Consider the following 21,572-nt stretch of genomic DNA (forward strand, 5'->3'; position numbering starts at 1 on the left):
ATAAAACGGACAATACAAACGGAAACCTAAAACGGGCTGTGACAGAACGTTACCAGCATGGTCGCCCCATGGTGCCACCTGCAAACCAGTGCCCAAAGATGACTGCACCCTGCACACTCCAGAGGCGGCCTGTCTGCACTGGGTCTGATCACCAGGGTCACTGACACTGATCCGGTGCCGGCAGGTGCCACCACACGGGCGGAGGAGGAGCGCGGCTCTCGCGATGCTTGGTACCCGGCGCTGGGTGACACTGGCGGCGGAGAGAGCATCAGTGAGGCGGCACACACTGCAGGAGCGGCTGCGGAGGAGGAGGCGCCGGGGAGGAGGAAGGAAGGGGAAATGCTGCGCTCATCACTGCCACACGGCTCCACAGCGGCTCATCCTCCGTGCTGACAGCCTGCAGACAATAGCAAGGTGCCCGGACCCCGGCATCAGCGCTGCCCGGCCCCTCTCTATGAGGCAGGCGCAACATCCGCAGGGGCCCCATCCTCACCGCGGAACCTCAGCGCTCAGCCCGGGCGGCCAGCAGGGAACTTAGAGGAGACCCCCGACTGCACATAAATGGGTGAGTGACGGCTCCCCCGACCCCCGTGTGTACGAGCGCTAGAGTGCAGCAGGGGATGCCAGGTATATATATATACACTGGGCATGATATTGTGTATATACATGCTCACTATATACATAAATGGGTGAGTGCTACAGTGCAGCAGGGGATGCCAGGTATATACACTGGGCATGATGCATAAATATATATATATATATATATATATATATATATACATACATGCATCTACAGACTACATACATGAACGCCATATACACCTAGAGTGTCTCATCATCTATGCATCATATATATATATATATATATATATATATAACAGTATATGTACAGTATGCTCACATGTACATATATATATATATATATATAGATATATATTTATTTATTTAGCTTGTGAGCCCCATTGGGGTCAGCAATGATAATGTATGTAAAGCGCTGCAGAATATGGTAACGTAATATATGTGATGCATAATAAGTAAATAAATATACACACGTGATGCATACTGTATATATGCAATATATATATATATATATATATACATACATTACTATTATTATAGCGCTATTAATTCAATGGCACTTTACATGTGAAAAGGGGTATGCATAATAAATAACAAGTACAATAATCATGAACAATACAGGGCACAGACTGGTACAGGAGAGAGATGAACCTGATCACGAGGGATCACAGTCTACTGTATATGTATATACAGTATGTATAGCCCAAGCATGTCACTCTCACATTATACACGGCTGCCTCTCTGCGAACACTGAACAGAAACATAATATGCCAGAAATTCAGCTTGTGTTCAATCACCAAACACACACTATATCATAGCTTCTATGCAGGAAGCACGCTGATAAAACGGAGGTAAAAAAAAATAAAATAAAATTTGTATATATATATATATATATATATATATATATATATATATATTATGTGCATTGTATACATATAATGCCAGGTGAATGTACCATGTTATGTATACATGCTAATAGATTATACCTACTCCAAGTACAGTCTGTCCTACCATGCACATATGTTGTATACAGCAGAATTGTAGAAATATATCCACTCACCATACAGAGTATATTGTACCATATGGACTATACTGTAACACAAGCACCTCTTATACTGCACTGTACGTATAGCTGTATCGCAGGCGTCTGTGTGTGTTATATATTCTCTAAATGGATCATATTTACCAGAAACTCCATCATACACGTGTATCTGGATTGTGGTACTCCATTGTAGTACTGTAATGGAATGTGTTCACGGTCATATATATGTATACAGTAAATATATATATATATTATTGGTAATAATAATAATAATATTTTTTTGTAAGCTGCCTGTAACCCACCGCCCACCCCTTACAGCACACCACGTGACAGGATTACTATGGTGTCCACAGTTGCACCCTCTGCTGCTTGCACCTTGTATGTGAATACAGTCAGCGCAGGGTTAATTCTCCCCTGCAGCTATTGTCATACACTGGTTGTAGTGGTGATACAATGGAGCGCAGTGTGTGGCACCGGGGCCTCTCACTGGAGGAGCTCTTGATTATTGTGTAATAATGACTCTCATTTCTAATATGAAGACGCATCACTGCTGAGGAACTGTTTCCCCAATTTGGGCACAATGTGTCTCACCGAGGCTCTCACTGGATACCATATTGTGTGCTTTCCCTTTATACTACCGTATGTTTGATTTTCTATGATTGTATGGGTTGGTTGAGATGACGATCCCGACAATCAGGTGGTCCCCACTGGTGGGCACACGGCTTGTCTCATACCGGAGAGGGCAAAATAGATATGTGACCATGCTGGTATATACAGTATACAGGCCATAGGAGTATGTAAGTAATCTGTAACCTGAGAATGGGGTCACGTCATAGACTCTGTGCAGCCAACCGATCTATATATCTATTATCTATCTATTATCTATTATCTATCTATTATCTATCCATTATCTATCTATTATCTATCTATCATCTATCTATCATCTATCTATTATCTATCTATCTATTATCTATCTATCATCTATCTATTATCTATCTATTATCTATCTATCATCTATCTATCATCTATCTATTATCTATCTATCTATTATCTATCTATCTATCTATCTATCTATCTATCATCTATCTATTATCTATCTATCTATTATCTATCGATCTATTATCTATCTATCTATCTATCTATCATCTATTATCTATCTATCTATTATCTATCTATCTATTATCTATCTATCTATTATTTATATATTATCTATCTATCTATTATCTATCTATTATCTATCTATCTATCTATTATCTATCTATCTATTATCTATCTATCTATTATTTATATATTATCTATCTATCTATTATCTATCATCTATCTATTATCTATCTATCTATTATCTATCTATCTATTTATCTATCTATCTATTATCTATCGATCTATTATCTATCTATTATCTATTATCTATCTATTATCTATCTATTAATCTGATATAGCCAAATAATTGGTGTTTTCAACCTTTACTTACTTTCTTGATGTTGTCATACATATTATCGATAAAGCGAAGGTGTAAGTGATTGTCCCCATTGCACTCCGATTTCCCCCCTCCCCCGCACAGACCATTAGGCCGGCTGCAGATGAACTTATGAAAAAATCATCCAGGTTTCATCCAGAAAATGCAGACATTTTCATCTAATTGCCATCCAATTTCATCTGTGTCCGTTTTGCACGTCTTTGGGACATCCATTTTCATACATCTATAGTAAAAACTGCACATGATCAAATACAGTTTCTTAGGCTGATAATAGAAATGTATTCGTAAAAATCGGATGCAACGCAGACGTTCTGAACGAGATCAGATTTTTTTGCCCCCATAGATTTGAATGGGTGAGTCGTATCTGAAACTCAGAAAAGAATAGTGCGTGCTAAGATTTGTGATGGGTCAGTGAGCTGTTCCTGTGCTATCTGATCAGAAATCGGACACAACATGTCACACACATTTACGCTCGTCTACACGAGCACTCAAAATGAATGAGAAATCAGACACAAAAAAAGCACAGGTAATATTTGACCTTCTTGCTCCTATGTTTTTAAGACCCTGAAGGCTCTTTTGCCAGCTAGTGTCAGTGCCACACTCTAAGGGGTACTTTGCACACTACGACATCGCAGGTGCGATGTCGGAGAGGTCAAATTGAAGGTGACGCACATCCGGTGTCGCTGTTGACATCGCAGTATGTGAATCTTTTTACATACGATTAACGAGCGCAAAAGCGTTGTTATCGTATGATCGGTGTAGGGTCCGACATTTCATAATTTCGCAGCAGCGACGGTACGATGTTGTTCCTCATTCCAGCAGGCAGCACACATCGCTGTGTGTGAAGCAGCAGGAGCGAGGAACATCTCCTACCTGCGTCCCGGCCGGCTATGCGGAAGGAAGGAGGTGGGCGGGATGTTTACGTCCCGTTCATCTCTGCCCCTCCGCTCCTATTGGCCGTCTGCCGTGTGCCCTTAGGAAGGAGGCAGTTTGCCGGCCAGAGCGACGTCGCAGGGCAGGCGAGTGCATATGAAGCTGCCGTAGCAATAATGTTCGCTACGGCAGCAATCACAAGATATCACTGCTGCGACTAGGGCGGGGACTATTGCGCTCGGCATCGCAGCATCGGCTTGCGATGTCGTAGTGTGCAAAGTACAACTAAGAGGGAATCTGCAGATTTTTTCTATGTAATCTAAAGACATTTTGAGATAGGGGCTAAGACACTAAGTTCAGGAATGTGTCACTTATTATGCTGTGTGCTGTTGCTTCAACGCAATGAATGTTTTACCGGCAGGAGATTAACAATGCTAATGCCCATGTGCCTCCTAGTCTGACCACACCTGCTCCTCTGATAAGCAGCTCACTGTCACTACACAAAGTATATAGAAAGCTGTGGTGTGGGCAGGGTTACCTTTCTGAGCTCTGCTACATGCTACATCTAAAAATCCTGATTGTGTCATAACTGCTGCATCCAGTAAACTAATACAGTATCAGGTTTATGGTGTTCATTGTCCTGGAACTACAGTGCCGTTATAAACGTAGCGGTGATTACAAGAGATCAGACTGAAAAAGGAAAAGTAACTGTAGTGGAATATATAGTATAACAGATCAGGATACCCACTGCCAAGTCCAGCAAAGCCCTGTCCTGTCAATGCCCTTTTATCATGAGTGCAGCTATACAGTTAAAGGGAACCTGTCAGGTCCCATATACACCCAGAACCAGGAGCAGTTCTGGGTGCATATTGCTAATCCCTGCCTAACCGACCCTGCATCTGGTAGCATCGATAAAAAGATCTTTAGAAAAAGTATTTCTAAAGATCTTTTCTCGTATGCTAATGAGCGAGGGCAGTAGTCCCAAGGGCATTGCTTCCCTGGCTAGCCGGTCCCATTAGCATGTTAGTACGTCCCTGTGGTTGTACTAACATGCTAATGGATACGCAGCGTCGCAGGATGATCTCGCTCACCTCTCCGCCGCCATCACCGCCTGACACTGGATTTTGGCTCAGTGCGCATGACCCTGGAGTTTGGGTCATGCGCACTATGAAGCCGGGTGTACACGTCCTGGCTTCAAATGGAAGTAGTGCACATGACCGAAAGTCCAGGGTCATGTGCACTTTAAATACGAGGTGCTGTGTGAAATAGCACACTGTGTTGTGATTTGGTGACTGAATGTTTCATCCCTTGTACAGTATTTCTATACCTTTTAACATTTTGTTGGAAATGATTATAGTGGTTACATGAACGTGAAGCTGTTCTTTCTATTCCATCCGAGACGCCTGAATATTTGTCTCTGTGCGCCGGCTGTAAGTAGTCAGAGCTATATGAACAGCCAAGCCATTCTCCATGATGCCCATTTACTTTTATCGGAGATAGGGTGTGATTAGAAATGAGCGAGCACCGAAATATTCGTAATCGCTATACTCGTAACGAGTACTTTGTAATACTCGTGTATTCATTTCGAATAGCGTGTGCAATGCAAGTCAATGGGAAATGCAAGTAATTTTCTGCTGGCCCCAACAGAGAGCTCTGGAGGCCTGAGGAACAGGCTGAAGTGGATGGGAAAGTGATGAAACTGAATGGGGAGAGCCTGGAGAATATGCCTGCATGCGTTTCTGACTCACTTATGGATCGTCTCTCTCTCTCTCCCGTGCCAATGATCGATAAGTATGAAGCGCGGGTAGGCAATCACAGTAGTGCCACAACCAAGATGGCTGCGGCATTACTGTGATTGGATAAGAAGCCCAGCATGTTTAGTGGCTGCAAATCAGACGCCGGGACATATGAATATCGCTAGGCAAGTACACAAAAACTTGCAATATAGCGAGTAACCCAAATACCGTACCAACCGTGCGAAAAGCGTATAATAACGATTACACTCGCTCATCACTAGGTGTGATCAAATAACCATTGTAATAATCTGGACAGTCATGTCTGCAAATCATAGATGTGACTGGCTCCATAAGCAACTCTGTGCATTATTTGTTATGGTACATGGCAGTATGAATTATTGTAGTAGAGTACACAGTTTCATACACAGGATCCTGTAATATAATGTGTACGATAAACAGAGCCCATAGTGGTGTTTGGATGTCAGACGCCACAATATGAGCTTTTCTGATGTAATTAATTCCAAAATAATCCCTATGTAATTGACGCCAGTGACAAATGTCATATGGTATCATTTGTCATCTATATAACATCAAATTTACACTCATCGTATGATGTGTCCATTATACGGATTTCATTTTAGCCAATAGGTGACACAGCTGCCTCACCCATTCAATTTACACTGAGCATAAATATAAACGCAACACTTTTGTTTTTGTTCCCATTTTTCATGAGCTGATCTCTAAGATCTAAAGGGGGCTTTACACGCTACGATATCGTTAATGTTTGATCGTCGGGGTCACGTTGTTAGTGACGCACATCCGGCATCATTGACGATATCGCAGCGTGTGACACTTACCAGCGCCCTTAAGCGACCTCAAAAATGGTGAAAATCGTTCACCATGGAGAGGTCGTCCCAAACTCAAAAATCGGTAAGGGTTGTTTATCCAGGTGGTTCATCGCTCATGCGGCAGCACACATCGCTGTCTGTGACACCGCAGGAGCGAGGAACGTCTCCTTACCTGCCGCCGGCCACAATGCAGAAGGAAGAGGTGGGCGGGATGTTACGTCCTGCTTATCTCCGCCCCTCCGCTTTGATTGGCCGGCCTCTGTGTGACGTTGCGGTGATGTCGCTGTGATGCCGAACGTCCCTCCCCCTTGAAGGAGGGATTGTTCGGCAGTCACAGCGACGCTGCTGACCAGGTAAGTACGTGTGACGCTACCGTAGCGATAATGTTCGCTACAGCAGCGATCACAAACAATCGCATGCGCGACGGGGGCGGGTACTTACACGCTCACTATCGCTACAAATTGCTAGCGATATCGCTACCGTGTAAAGCCCCCTTAAAACTTTTTCTCTCAAATATTGTTCACAAATTTGTCTAAATCTGGGTTAGAGAGCTCTTCTCCTTTCCTGAGGTAATCCATCCATATCAAGATGCTGATTAGACAGCATGATTATGTGGAGCCCCGCATTACCTTCAGGCCGCCTCAGGGTCTTCAGGGACTCAACGTACTGGGATTCTTCTGGCCGCGGGTAGGTCAGGTTAACTTCTATGGCAATCGTGACGCCACTCTCGGTATTTACGGTCATGCGGTGACCGCCACTGCAGTTTAGGGAGCGCCTGGGGCTGATGGTTGATGCAGTCAGTTGTTGTGGCCTCCCGAAAGTGAGGCTGGCCCCAGGGCTCCGTGTAAGTGTGTAGTACCACAGGTCGCAGAAGAACTCACACACAAGCAGCAATGTCTTTCAGGGTTTTTACTCACTTTCAGATGGTAGCTGTGAGTCAACCCAGGCGATGCTATGATGAACCAGGTAGAACCAGGTATCCCTTCGGCTGATGTAGTGGTGACTGCTGACTCGCCTTCCTAGCCCTTCATGTTTTGAGGTGACCCCGACTTGGAGTCTTGCGGGGATCACCCAGGGAAGTCGCAACTGCCGTTCACCTTTTTCTGGCCCGTTTGCTGGCAGCGTGGACCAAGGTTAAGATGGCTCCAGGCTCAATCCTCCTTATGGGCCCCCTCGTTGCTGCTGATGCTGTGGACTCTGTGTAGGTTGGTGAGGCACATACAGTACCCTCACCAGCAGGTCTAGCAGGCCAAGTAAATGGGGTCCTGCTCTGGGGACCTGTTTCCCCGTGCGGGCTGGGTCTACCGGTAGTCCCCTTACTCAGCCACCTCTTGCTACTGCCCTAGGTTGTTTTCAGGCGGCACTACTGGGTAGCCTCTCTCCCCCGCCAGCAGCCACTACAGGTGCAGGGACTGACAGGGTCCTGCTCCTCTGCTCTAACCTCCATACGTGGCTCCTCCACTCCTCCTTTGGCTGCCATCGCACACTCCTCGGCTCCAGTCCCACTATCCACCACTAGTTGGGATGCGAGGGCTGTGTGTGTGTTCCTGGTTCTAAGTGTCTGTGTGTCCACACCCTAGTCAGCCTCTGGGATGACCTGTTTTGTACTCACTCAGCCTGAGTGCAGTACTCAGTGGTGCCTGACCAGGTGAGGGGTGCCACATTCCGCCTTAGTTACCAACAGCACGTCTTCAGGCTGTAAAGACAATACAATTTAAAGTGCAAAACTTGTAAAACATTTAAAACAGTATAAAACATCATAAAACATACCAGATACCATACATCTCCACCCACAAGTCCATTAACCCACCCAAAGCCCTCTGATCTTCTTTCTTTTTTTTTTTTTAAACATCTTTTTATTAAATTTTAACCGAATTTCTTTTACAATCTGCTCTTATACAAAGAGCATTTCATTGATGACATTATAATCAAAACAGTCCCGCCCACCCCTCCCCACGCTCTGCGTGCGACCAGAAGCAACTTAAAATGGTAACTTATGTAATTGGTATGTGTCCATTGAGCAGTTCAAAAAGGTACCAAGAGGTCTGTCCAAACTGAGATTTAAGTCTATCCTTAAGCACTGTAGCCAAGTTAGGTATAAATAAAGACCATGTTTCAAAGAAACGCTTAGTCAACTTCTCCTTATTCGACAGTGCATCCAGCCAGTCCATTTTTTATATGAACATTAGTTTTGTTTGGATAAACGCTAGAGAGGGTGCTTCAGGATTTACCCAGAGATGTAGGATACTTTTCCTAGTGGCCGAGGCCCAAATAGTTAACATTGCCCTGGTACCTCTCGGAAGACTTTGTTGAGCCTCCTCCAACACTGATCTTCTTTCTTGAGGTTGGTGGTCAAAGGGTAAGCTTCCCTTGTCGACCCGCGTCTTCGGCCACTTCTGGTAGGAATGTAGAGGTAGCATTCTCGCTCACTTCAGACAGGGTACCCACTTTGTGGTGGAGAGCCAGTCCCCATAAACAGGCGTGCTCCCTTGTTGTAGGCAAGCTAGGCCCCATAAACAAGCGTACCACTGGCCTTTGGATAGCAAGCGCCATCACAGACGTCCTTCCAGGTGGTGCAGAGCCAGGCCCCATAAACAGGCGTGCTCTGGTGTGATACCTCTAGGGTAAACTTTCATACACTGCGAGAGTTTGTGGCTATAGCCAGTTCATAGCCTTATGGTCCGTAGTAGAAACCTGCACAAAACCAGGTGCAAAGAATTTTAAAGGGTTCTCACATCAGTTCATGTGGGCACATCATTTTGAACTTCATTAACATTGCAGAACTGGTAACTTTAACTTTGCTGTTCTGTTTACATGGACTTTCTCATTGCACAACCAGGGCTTTTGCCTGTAGGGCTTTGACACCTTGAGGTTTCTGTGTCTTCCTCTGTAGTGCTGGCTGTATCTTTATCTTTATCTTTGTCTTCATCTTGTTCTGTGTCTTTGTCATTATCTTGTTCTGTGTCTTTGTCTTGTTGTGGGGACTTGGTGGAAGCTGCTGGGCTGTAGCTGGAGCTCCTTGTGCATGGCACTACGTCCAGTGCATACCAGCCTCTTTCACCTTGGTGTCTGGTAAACTCTACGAGGTCTCCCATGTGTAGATCACGACCGGGGTGTCCTCTGAGCAAATGGGACCGGACATCCCTTCGACTCACAAAAATGCCCTCCTTAATGCCATGCACTACTATGAACCCGTAGCCGGTCTTCAGGTTGAATTCCTCTAACCTGGTGCTGAGCTTTCCTAAGGGACTGTTTTTCCTGCAGATCCCGGGCTGTCACTTCTTCCTTCTGTTTGTCTGGGGAATGCTGCACAGGGGGTGGTCTTGTTCTTGCGCGGCGCCACACTCTGCTGGCTGGCCTCCGCATCACAGCCACCTCGCTGTCTGCAGGCTCCCAGGTCACGTGTAGGCTGGGCATGAAGATAGTCAGCTCTTCTTCGGCAGGGGATGTTGGCACCTCCTCCCAGCGGGAGTAGGGCAGCATCTCGACCTCCGGGCCTCCCTTACTTTCCAAGGGGGCCGCATCCTCCTCCGGCTGTTCAGGAATTGGCCCGTCAGCCTCCACCACACACTCCTCGTCTCCAGTCCCACTACCCACCACTAGCTGGGATGCCAGGGCCACGCCCCCTCCTTGGGTCTGCCCAGGTGTCCCCTCTAAGCTGTGTGTGTGTGTTCCTGGTTCTAAGTGTCTGTGTGTCCACACCCTATTCAGCCTCTGGGTTTTGTACTCACTCAGCCTTAGTGCAGTATTCAGTGGTGCCTGACCAGGTCAGGGGCGCCACAGTTATTGCACAGGTGTGCCTTATGTTGACCACAATAAAAGGCCACTCTAAAATGTGATCCCAGTTCTTGCATGGCCAGAATGCACACCGGGCATGTCACCCATGTTTGGGATGCTCTGGATCGGTATTCTGCCAATATCCAGCAACATCGAACAGCCACTGATGAGTAGCTGACCAACACTCCACAGGCCATAATCAACAACCTGATCAACTCTGTGTGAAGCAGATGTGTACCCCTGCGTTAGCCTAGTAGTACACCAGATACTCCTAGTTTTCTGACCCCCTTCCCCGGACACTCTAATACTATATAACTGCACATTTTAAAGTGGCCTTTTATTGTGGTCAGCCTAAGGCACACCTGTGCAATAATCATGCTGTCTAATCAGCATCTTGATATGGATGGATTACCTTAGGAAAGGAGAAGAGCTCTCTAACCCAGATTCAGACACATTTGTGAACAATATTTGAGAGAAAAAGTCTTAGATCTTAGAGATCCGCTCATGAAAAATGGGAACAAAAACAAAAGTGTCGCGTTTATATTTATGCTCAGTGTAAATTGAATGGGTGAGGCAGCTGTGTCACCTATTGGCTAAAATGAAATCCGTATAATGGACGCATCATACGATGAGTGTAAATGAGAAGTGCTCACTAACACAGATTTAGATACATCTTTTAACAATATTGAGAGAAAAAGACCTTTTGTACACAAAGAAAAAGTCTTAGATCTAAGGGGTACTTTACACGTTGCGACATCGCTACCACTATATCTTCGGGGTCACGTCGTTAGTGACGCATATCCGGCGCCGGTAGCGACATCGCAACGGGTAAATCCTAGATGGAACAATGAACGAGCACAGAAGCGTACAATCTCGCTGATCTGTGTAACGTCGTTCATTTCCATAATGACCGCAGGTACGATGTTGTTTGTCATTCCTGCAGCTCCACACATCGCTGTGTGTGAACCCGCAGGAGCGACAAACATCTCCTTACCAGCGTCCAGACGGAAATGCGGAAGGGAGAAGGTGGGCGGGATGTTATGTCCCGCTCATCTCCGCCCCGCCGCTTCTATTGGCCGGCCGATTAGTGACGTCGCGGTGACGTCGCTGTGACGCCGAACGCACCTCCCCCTTGAAGGAGGGATTGTTCGGCAGTCACAGAGACGTTGCCGACCAGGTATGTGCGTGTGAAGCTGCCGTAGCGATAATGTTCGCTACGGCAGCAATCACCACATATCGCATGTGCGACGGGGGCGGGTGCTATCGCGCTGGACATCGCTAGCCGATGCTAGCGATGTCGCAGCGTGTAAAGTACTTCTTAGAGTTCAGCTCATAAAAAATAGGAGAAAAAACAAAAGTGTTTTGTTTATATTTTTGTTCAGTGTATTTATGGCCAATTTAGACAGGCTCATCCAGACCATTAAATATCCGGTGATTGGCTGTATACAAGTGGGTTGGAGGTCGGTCCCTTGCTGTTTTAGGCCTGCGCCACACATCCGTGCCTCCGGCACGTGTTTGTCATTTTTTACACGTACCGGCGGCACGGAGACACTTTAACCAATGCTACCCTATTGTAGCAGGCACACACACGTAAAACCACACGGAACGTGTGTCCGTGTGCGTTTGTACGTGTGTGCGTTTTTGAAAGCGCTGACATGTCCGTTTTTTCACCGGCAGCACGGGTGTCACACGGCCCGCACCCGCACCACACGGGTGTAGTGTGGATGCGGTCCCGTGTGACACGCGCCGGAGAAAACACACATGTCATTGAAAAAAAAACAAAACATTAACTCACCTTCTCCAGCCCTCCTGTCTCTGCCGCTGCTGCCTCTTGCTGCCGACCGCCGCTCATTATTCTCATTGAATATTCACTTCACTGCCTGGCAGCAGCAGCAGCGGGGAGACGGGAGGGCTGGAGACCGAGGATCAGCACCACGGACAGCAGCGCGGACATCAGGAAGGACCAGGTGAGTATAATAATTACCGGTTCTACGTGTGCTATCGCGGATAGCACACGTAGAACACACGTGGCCCGCACTTACCAGAGACACGTACTTACCTGCACGCAACACGCAGGGAAAATACGTGTCTCTCGGCACGTGCGTGAATTTCACGTGAGTGTGGCAGAGGCCTTATACAGGTTGATGAGCATGATGGGGACAGAACAATGCTTGCATAAAAATCAAGGCATCCCGTGAACGAGCATTGTGTTTGATTGGCCTGTAATTGCTACCCTGTTTAGATATGCCAATAATTAGTAATCGGGTATACCATTGGTTATTTGACAACAAACCACCCTCTCCCACCCCCCCATTCCCTTCCCCCCCCTCCAGCCCTCCGCCCCTTCCCCCTCCTTTTCTTTCCTCCCTCTGTACACAGGTCAGCATATGTCCCAGGGGTTATAAAAAAAAAAGTGACATCTCTGTGATTGATAAATATATACATGCATCTATATATTTGGGGCTATTAGTTTCTAATATTTATCAGTGTATATGTTTTGCTGCCAAGCCACAATTATTTATGCTATAAGGGTATTCTTGTGATTAGTCAGTCTGGCTGTTAAACGGCAGCATATGCACTAGGCATATATATTAAATATACTAAACACCCACTTTGAATTTATGCGGGGACATATATGCTCTCAAATATACCTTTATATTTATATACACCCATGGTGTTTTATTATCCCCCCCCCAAACCCCCGCCCCTGCTTCCCCTTCCACATCCCCCCTCCCGCCCCCTTTTTCCTACTTGAACAATATTACATTACAAGATTCATGGTATCTTAAGTTTATTAAAAGTGCAAACCTGTGACACTATGTTTATTCATGCGGTTTTTTCATAAACCTGTATTATAGACATTACTTATATGCCTGTTAACCCTGACTTTGAGTCTGAACTTTGATTGCATCCCGTTGCAGCTAGACAGGGAACACCCCTTCCCTGCAGCATGGATATATTTTCTTTCTGGCCACCTTGCAGGTAACTTATGACTAAGGACACTTTTTGGTTTTAATCACAGCCTGTCTGAAACGCGTAAAGTTTCTCCTGCTTCCTATTTTGTACAACGTGTTCCCAGACCTTGTTTTAACTGGGTTTCAATAAAAGTTTTTTTATATATTTTTTATATCAGTGCTGAGCCCACTTTTTTCCATTCATCCTCTGCTATAAAAATCAAGACATCCCGTGAACGAGCATTGTGTTTGATTGGCCTGTAATTGCTACCCTGTTAGATATGCCAATAATTAGTAATCGGGCATACCAATGGTTGTTTGACAATTCTAGGTTTATGTGAATGGGTGATTACTCTTTGTAAACATTGACATCTCTAGGTGTTCATAGCACTGTAGAACACTCTTACTTCACATTATGTACCTTGTCCTAGACACCACAAAATATAATAAACAGTGTTGACAAGATGGGTAGAAAGGAAAGAAACCAGACAAGGGATAGCTATCTCTTAATCTAGAGGGACAAATCGTGATAACCTTCCTTTTCCATTGTGATGAGCAAGAGTAATCACCCTATGTTCACTTTTTATATAAAGGAATGGAATATCTTTGAGATGAAAGCTGCTCCTTACCACCCTTTAGCCACGCAAGTGACATCACAGTACTCTGCACCCTGGGTAATCCTCTTATAAGGTGCACTGACAATGTGCTCTGCTCTGTGTTGCCGGCTCGTTACTACTGATTTGAGTTGGCAAGAGAGAGAGCACTGTCATTGTGCACATTGCACAGGGACTAGCCCAGCCCCTGATATGAGCTTCACTGATGACCCTTCGTTTCAGGGAGGGGGCAGAGGCTGTGACAGTGATCCCAGGCTCTGTTCCCTGATGGCGCTTTGTTTGAATGTCCCAGTATGTACTGAGAATTCTCAAACAAGGCGTTATAAAAAAGGAAGTAGGAAAAAAAACAGATTTATTTAATCGTATGAACGTATATCTTACCATCATATAAAAATAAACACCAGACAATAGACAGTGATTGAAAAATATCAAAAGGATAAAAATCAAATTTGAATATCAAGATTTTCTATATATGCAATAGCGTTATCATTTACAATATAGAAATCCTTCTTGTCACCATGGTAGGATCTCAGGGGGCACTCCTCAACAATGTGCTGGATAGTTTGACGATCTGCTCCACAGTCACAGGTCGGAGAGTCATATTTTCCCCACTTATACATAAAATCTGCACAGACGCCAAAGTTTGTTCTGATACGATTTAGAGTAACCCATGTTTTCCTTGGTAGATTGAAGCCTGGTGGAGGGTTTTGTAAATTAGGGAACATTTGGGGATCACCTTCTACTACATTGACCCAAAGTTCTCGCCATTTCTCCTCTAAATTGAAGATTTGTTCATGCAAGGTGATTGCAGTTCGGATGGGTGGATGTCTTGATTTCAATCGTTGTATTGTAACATCTCTGATATTTTGGTGTATTGGAAGTTTTTCATTATTCACTACTTTAGTGTACTCTTTAAGTAGGAGCTTTTGTCTTCTTAGATTTGCGGGTGCAATATGACCCAGCACAGGTAACCAGTGAACAGGTGTAGGTCTAATAGCACCAGATATTATACGCAAAGAGTTGTTCAGCTGAGTGTCAATTAAGTTTACATGACAGCTATTTAACCATGCTGGAGCACAGTATTCTGCAGCAGAGTACACCAGGGCAAGAGTAGATGTTCTCAAAACAGATGTTGCCGAGCCCCAGGAGGATCCACAAAGTTTCTGAATAATATTATTACGTGCTTTCAGTTTCTGTGCCAATTTATCCAGATGGGATTTAAAAGTTAGACTTCTATCAAGGGTTACACCTAAGTACTTAGGATTGAAATTGTGTTTAACAGATTGGCCTTCAAATTGTACTTTAAGTTCAGTCTTGGCACTTGCATTGTGTAAATGAAAGCAACAAACTTCCATTTTTGATGGGTTAGGTTTTAATCTCCATTGTCGGAAGTACTTTCCCATTACACTAAGATCTTTTGTAAGAACATCCTCTGCTTCCTCCATTGTTTTGCTTACCATAGCAAGTGCCCAGTCTCGGCATATCCAAATTTCCGTGACACTCTTTTAGGAATATCAGCTAGGTACAGGGCAAACAGGAGAGGTGCCAGCACTGATCCCTGGGCCAGTCCGTTGTTTAAAGATTTCTTACAACTGGTTGAATCACCCATAATAAGATGAAAAGTTCGATTTGCAATCATATTGTTCAAGAGGTACATCATTTTCTTACATGGAATCACCTTCAGAAATTTATATAAAAGTCCTTCCCTCCACACAGTATCATATGCAGCAGAGAGATCGATAAACGCCACTGAAACTTTCTTGTTCTTCTGGAATTCAGCTTCACTGAGAGTCGTCAAAGCTAAGACTTGGTCACTACAGTTTCGAGCAGGTCTGAAGCCGGCTTGCTCTATAGGTATTGAGTCGAAAATCTTTAGACTGATCTTGTTATATATTAAGCGTTCTAAGAGCTTATATAAGCAACTCAACAAGGCAATGGGTCTATAGCTTGATGGATTATCTTCAGGCTTCCCAGGTTTTAACAATGCAATTATTTTGGCATGTTTTAATTTACTAGGGACTTGAGCATTCTCCATAATATCTGAGAAGAACTTTGCCATCCATTTTTTCGCATAAGGTCCACAGTTTTTATGAAATTCAGGATGGATCCCGTCAGAGCCGGGAGCTTTGTTAATTTTAGTTTCAGCAAGGGCAATTTCAATGTCACAGGTTGTAAAAGCACGTGAGTATTCTTCAGATGGTGCCACTGATGATTTTATTAGCTTAAACTTACTTTTAACTTCTATGGTGTGAGTTCGGTCTTTTGGGCTTCTTGATATGTTCACAATATCTGCTGCAATTTGATTTGAAGTTATAGAATTCGTTTTGTGCTATACTTTACGATTTCCTTCTAGTTTTCTTAAAAGAGACCATGCTTTTCTACTGGACCTTTTAAAGTCCAAATTCTCAACTGTTTCCATCCATTTAATACAACGTGCTGCATTCAGTTTGTTCAACAATTCCTCACCAATTTCACCATCTTCACTCTCAAGAAATTGTCTGTACAGTTGTTCACATTCATCAGACCATCCTGGGATATATTCTTTGCGAAAGCCACGTGGTATTGATTTCTTTGCAGCTGTAATAACTGCTTTACAAAACCGTTCATAGTTTTTACTGATTGGTGGTATCCAGCCGATACACTTATCAAGGTGATCTGCAAACTTCTTCCAGTTGGCTTTGGCAAGGTTCCATCGAGGACGCGGATACGACGTTACAAGAGGAATAGATACTCCAATGGTGATGATGACAGGGCGATGCTGGCTACGAGGGAAATGTTTGACAACACATCGAGATGTAGACAAAGGTTGATTGTTTCTATTGCGTGAGACAAAACATAAGTCAGGATTGTATCCTCTCTGCCAGGCTGCTGACTGGAAAGTTGGAAAGTCCTTTGCATCAAAAACGAGGAATATATTATGCGCTTCAGACCAAAAAAACAGAAAAGCAGTTAGTGTAGATACTGAAAGATAAGGAATTTTTAATTAAAATATATTAGAAAATAGTTTACATTATGGCATTAAATAGAAAGGGATTTAGAGTGAAAATTGCTTTGTATTTCAGACCGCCCCTTTAACCTTAGTGGCTGTAACATATCTGCTTCATGTGAATATCCCCTACTACTATATGGTTGTACCTCTGTTATTATCTAGAACAGAATGGTATGTCAGTCACGGCTCTTGTCTATAATAAGCCATTGCAGCCAATTAAAAGCAATCAAAGACCTGTAATGGGTTTTTTTCTGTAGTGAGAATTCCTCCAGAGATGGGAACTGATTATTTGCTAATAGTAAAGGAATATTGTGATGATGGAAGCCAATAATCCAATTGGAAAAAAAGCAGAATTAAAAGGCAACACATCATTAGTAACAAAATGTTTTCCAGGACTTAAAGCCCATTTAATAATAATTAATGTGCTTTCGTAGGAAAAACACCAAACACTCGACGAATGAGCAAAACGCTCATTCATTGTGTGTGAGGATTTTTAAGCCATAATCGTTACCATGTAAACAGGACACATGGTTCAATAACATGATGGTCTATGCACACAGAACAATCATGTTAACGATACACAAGTAATGGTGGTTGGCCTTTCTAAACATGCGTCAAATGACCAGCATAGGATATCAATGCCTCATCCTTAACCCCGTACATTGTAGACAAATGTCGACATGTCAGCTGGCAGCTTTCTCAAAGAACACACAAGAGCCTTTGACTTACCGAGCACTTCTGTGTATGGAGTCGGCTGAGATGGCTGCAGGGTGAACGATCAGCCACAGCATCATTCAGTCAACAACCATGTAATAGGATAGGTAATCCGTATCAGATCTGTGGGGGTTCAACACACGATAACCCACCATTCAGCTGTTTACGTTGAATGCACACAGCGTACGGAGCTGCCCTTTAATTACTTTGTATGGGCCATTCTCAGGTAATGCTGCTAAGCTCCCATTCACTTCAACAATCTGTAATTAATTCTAAGGAAAACCACTTTAAAATTCCTGTACATGTTTCAAATCATGTTTTTTTCCTATCATCTTTTCTGTTGGAATCTGTTTAGGTCATTAAGTGTGGGGCTTTCCAGGGATTAAAGCAACAACAGCATCACCGCCATGTGCACCTTATGCTAGATAAGCATTTCCCTATGAGACATTCTTGCAATTGTCAACTTTATATAGGGAAACATTGAGATCCCACTTGAGTCATAGTAACTGTAATTTTACCATGGATATCCACAATATTTTGCCTCTGTGGGGCTGTAGTCTACTGTGAAACTCTGGAAAACATCTTTCATTGGAGTCTTCCATTTTCTAGATGGTTCTTTTGGGTTCTTTCTCATGTGCTGGTTGGTATAGTTTTGAAGACATTGTCTGGAGTGAGTTGTAAAGGGAAAGAAGATAAATTAGGAAATATATTACTTCTCTTTTATTAATCCATTCTCCATTTTGGCTTAAAAAAAATGATAAAAAAAACTGTCACAAAATTGCAAATATGAAAGCACCTATATATATCCTCACTCCTTTCAGTTCCAGTTTCCATATATGAAAAAATAACAGCTGATCCTCAGCTCTGAATTGTGGATTTCTATTTAACATTATATTAGTTTTCCTTAAAGGCGTGTTTCACCCATATTCATTACTGGCCACAACGATATTATGTTGAGAAACAGAAGATAATCCAGCTGGGTGCAACCGGTTTTCTTTATTCGTGCATGAGAGGATAGTGCACAACAAACGTTAACGCGTTTCTGGCTTAATGCCCTTAGTCATAATATAACTAAGGGCGTTAAGCCAGAAACGCGTTAACGTTTGTTGTGCACTATCCTCTCATGCACGATTAAAGAAAATCAATTGCACCCAGCTGGATTATCTTCTTCATTGTTTGCATTGCGGCCGGGGCAGGGCCGACATCCGAGTCTGGGCAGCGGTCAGGTCAGGTAGCGGTGAGCTGGATCCTCAAGCATTATTTTCTCTCAAATATCTTGTGTTGCCAATAGTGCCTGTGAGTGGCGCTATTGCAGGCCACTCTTCCTCATCTCCTGACCCCCGGGCTCCATGACCTCGGGGATCTAGTGATGTCACATCAACTTCCTACTCACCTTACATCACCGCGGCCGTCCGCAGTCTCCGTGAGTCACTTGGCTGTGAGAGTTTCCCCCGCTCATCACAGCACCTCCCTGCTCACACCTCCTTCGCTGCAGAGTGTGTAAGCAGGAGGGATGCTGGGCTTTGACGCTGGGCTGTGACAATCAGTGAAGCTCCGCCCACAGCCATGAAGACTGCGGCCGGCCTTGGTGATGTCAGGTGAGCAGGAAGTTGACATGACATTACCGGATCCCCGAGGTCACGGAGCACGGGGGTCAGGCAATGGGGAAGAGCGGCCTGCAGTAGTGCCACTCACAGGCTCTATTGGCAACACAAGGTATCGTTGTGGCCAATAATAAATATGGGTGAACCACTTCTTTAAGTTGTAGTTTTTGATTGGTCTGGCCACTATCAAGTTCACTTTCTCTTTAGTTATTCTTTATTAGATGAATTAAAGGGAACCTGTCAGGTCCAATATGCACCCAGAACCACGAGTAGTTCTGTGTGTATATTGCTAATCCCTGCATAACTGTCCCTGTATACACTAGCATAGATAAAGAGATCTTTAGAAAAGGTATTTCTAAAGATCTTTTACCGTATACTAATGAGTGCGGGGACTACTTCCCTGGGTGTTAGTTTCCCTGGCTAGTTGCCGCCATTAGCATGTTAGCACGCCCCTGTGAGCATGCTAACATGCTAATGAGCGCAAAGCGTCACAGGATGATCTCACTCATCTCTTCGCCGCATGACGCTGGATTTCAGCTCAGTGCGCATGACCCTGGAGTTTAAAGTTTAAAGCCGGGACGTGTACATCCGGTTTCATAGTGCGCATGACCCAAACTCCGGGGTCATGCGCACTGAGCCGTAATCTCCAGTCAGACGCGATGGCGGCGGAGAGGTGAGTGAGATCATCCTCTGCCGCTGCACTTTCATTAGCATGTTAGCACACCCACAGGGGCGTATTAACATGCCGACTAGCAAGGGAAGCAACGCCCAGGGGACTAGTGCCCTCAGTCAATAACATACAATATAAGATCTTTAGAAATATGTTTTCTAAAGATCTCCTTATGCTAGTGTATACAGGGACGGTTAGGTAGGGATTACTAATATGTACCCAGAACTGCTCTTCGTTCTGTGTGCATATTGGACCTGACAGGTTACCATTAACTTAAAGGGGATGTCCACTACTCAGACAACTCCTTTTCAATTACTCTACTCCCCAATGTTAAATGAAAACAGCCTGAGTTTATCTTCAGTGCGGGCTCCGTTCCAGGAATGTCAGCGCTGGGTCTCAAGTGAGCCCTGCAGCCAATCGGCCTCTAATCTCTGCTTCATTCTCACTTTCTTCGGACAAAACTGACATCCGGAAGAGGTGAGACAGCAGCTGCAGTTCTGATTGCCTCTGGATGCCAGTTACAACCGAAAGAAAAGAAAGTGAAGAACAACTTTAGTGGCCACTAAGTAGCCGCAGGGCTCACGTGAGGCGAGTACAGGCTGTTTTTATTGCACATGAAGGAGTATAGTAATTGAGATGAGGTTGTCTGACTATTGGACTACTGCCTTAAGTTAATTAATCTAATAAAGAAGAACTAACGAGTAAGAACTCTCCAGTGGCCAGACCCATCAAAAGCCGCAACTTTAATAAAATAAATATCATGGTAAAGTTGTTATATGTGCATTTTATTAGCCAGTTGGGAATTTTCTACAGAGAATTCATTTAAAGAAAAAAAAGATTGTCCTTTAAAGGGGTAAATGCCATAAATGTAAAATTGATAGAATATACCGTAAATGCATGATGAATCTAGAAAATGGAGCCCAATGCTATCAAGAGTAGATGGGTAGTGACTAGTGATGAGCGAGCACTACCATGCACTACCATGCTCGGGTGCTCAGTGCTCGTAACAAGCAGTTGGAAGCTCGGATGGGTGCAACTCAAGTTCCTGAGTATAATGGAAGTCAATGGGAGACTCGAGCATTTTTCTGAAAGAGTTCTCTGAAAAAATGCTTGAGTTCCTCATTGATTTTCATTATACTGGGTACTTGGGTCGTGCCCATCCCGAGCATTAACTGCTTGTTACAAGTACAGAGCACCCGAGCAAGGTAGTGCTCGCTCATCACTAGTAGTAACCCCGGGACCCATCAATTTATTTCTATGGGAGCTCTGAATATTGCAGAGTTGACTTACTTGGGGCAGTGTTCACATTATGTTTCTGCAGTAAGTTTGGGAATTTCTCCTGAATTCCATAAAAAAACAGAATTAGGATAGACCCAGATGCTACCATAGACTGCTCCATCTCTGTGCCCGTCTCAAAACATGGTCACCTTCAATGCATAAAAAAAGTTAATTTGAACTCCATTCATGTCATTATAGGATATGGCTTCATCTTGGGTTGTCTGAATCCCGTTTAGGGCTCGTGAGCACGTTGTGTCGTGTCACTTCAGAAAATTCTGCAGTGATTTGGCCGTGCATGTGCGCTTCAAATCGCTGCAGAAACACTGCATAATGGATACAGTGTTTCTGCAGAATAAAAGCCGATTTCATGCGCTCGGGATGCTGCTTCTCCCATAGACACAGTGGGAGCTGCATTCA

The 21,572-nt window shown here is 44.1% G+C and overlaps 1 protein-coding gene across 1 annotated transcript in view; it reads left to right on the forward strand.

Moving 5' to 3' along the window:
* Window positions 1–227: 227 nt before the first annotated feature.
* The window catches only part of SH3KBP1 (SH3 domain containing kinase binding protein 1), a 547,421-nt gene continuing 526,076 nt past the window's right edge, over window positions 228–21,572 (forward strand). Inside the window, exon 1 of the mRNA XM_075335430.1 lies at window positions 228–565. Coding sequence (XP_075191545.1) covers window positions 562–565 — 4 coding nt within the window. The 5' untranslated portion in view covers window positions 228–561. The remainder of the gene's footprint in view (window positions 566–21,572) is intronic.

Source organism: Anomaloglossus baeobatrachus, chromosome 2 (genome assembly GCF_048569485.1).
Source record: "Anomaloglossus baeobatrachus isolate aAnoBae1 chromosome 2, aAnoBae1.hap1, whole genome shotgun sequence".
NCBI lineage: Eukaryota > Metazoa > Chordata > Amphibia > Anura > Aromobatidae > Anomaloglossus > Anomaloglossus baeobatrachus.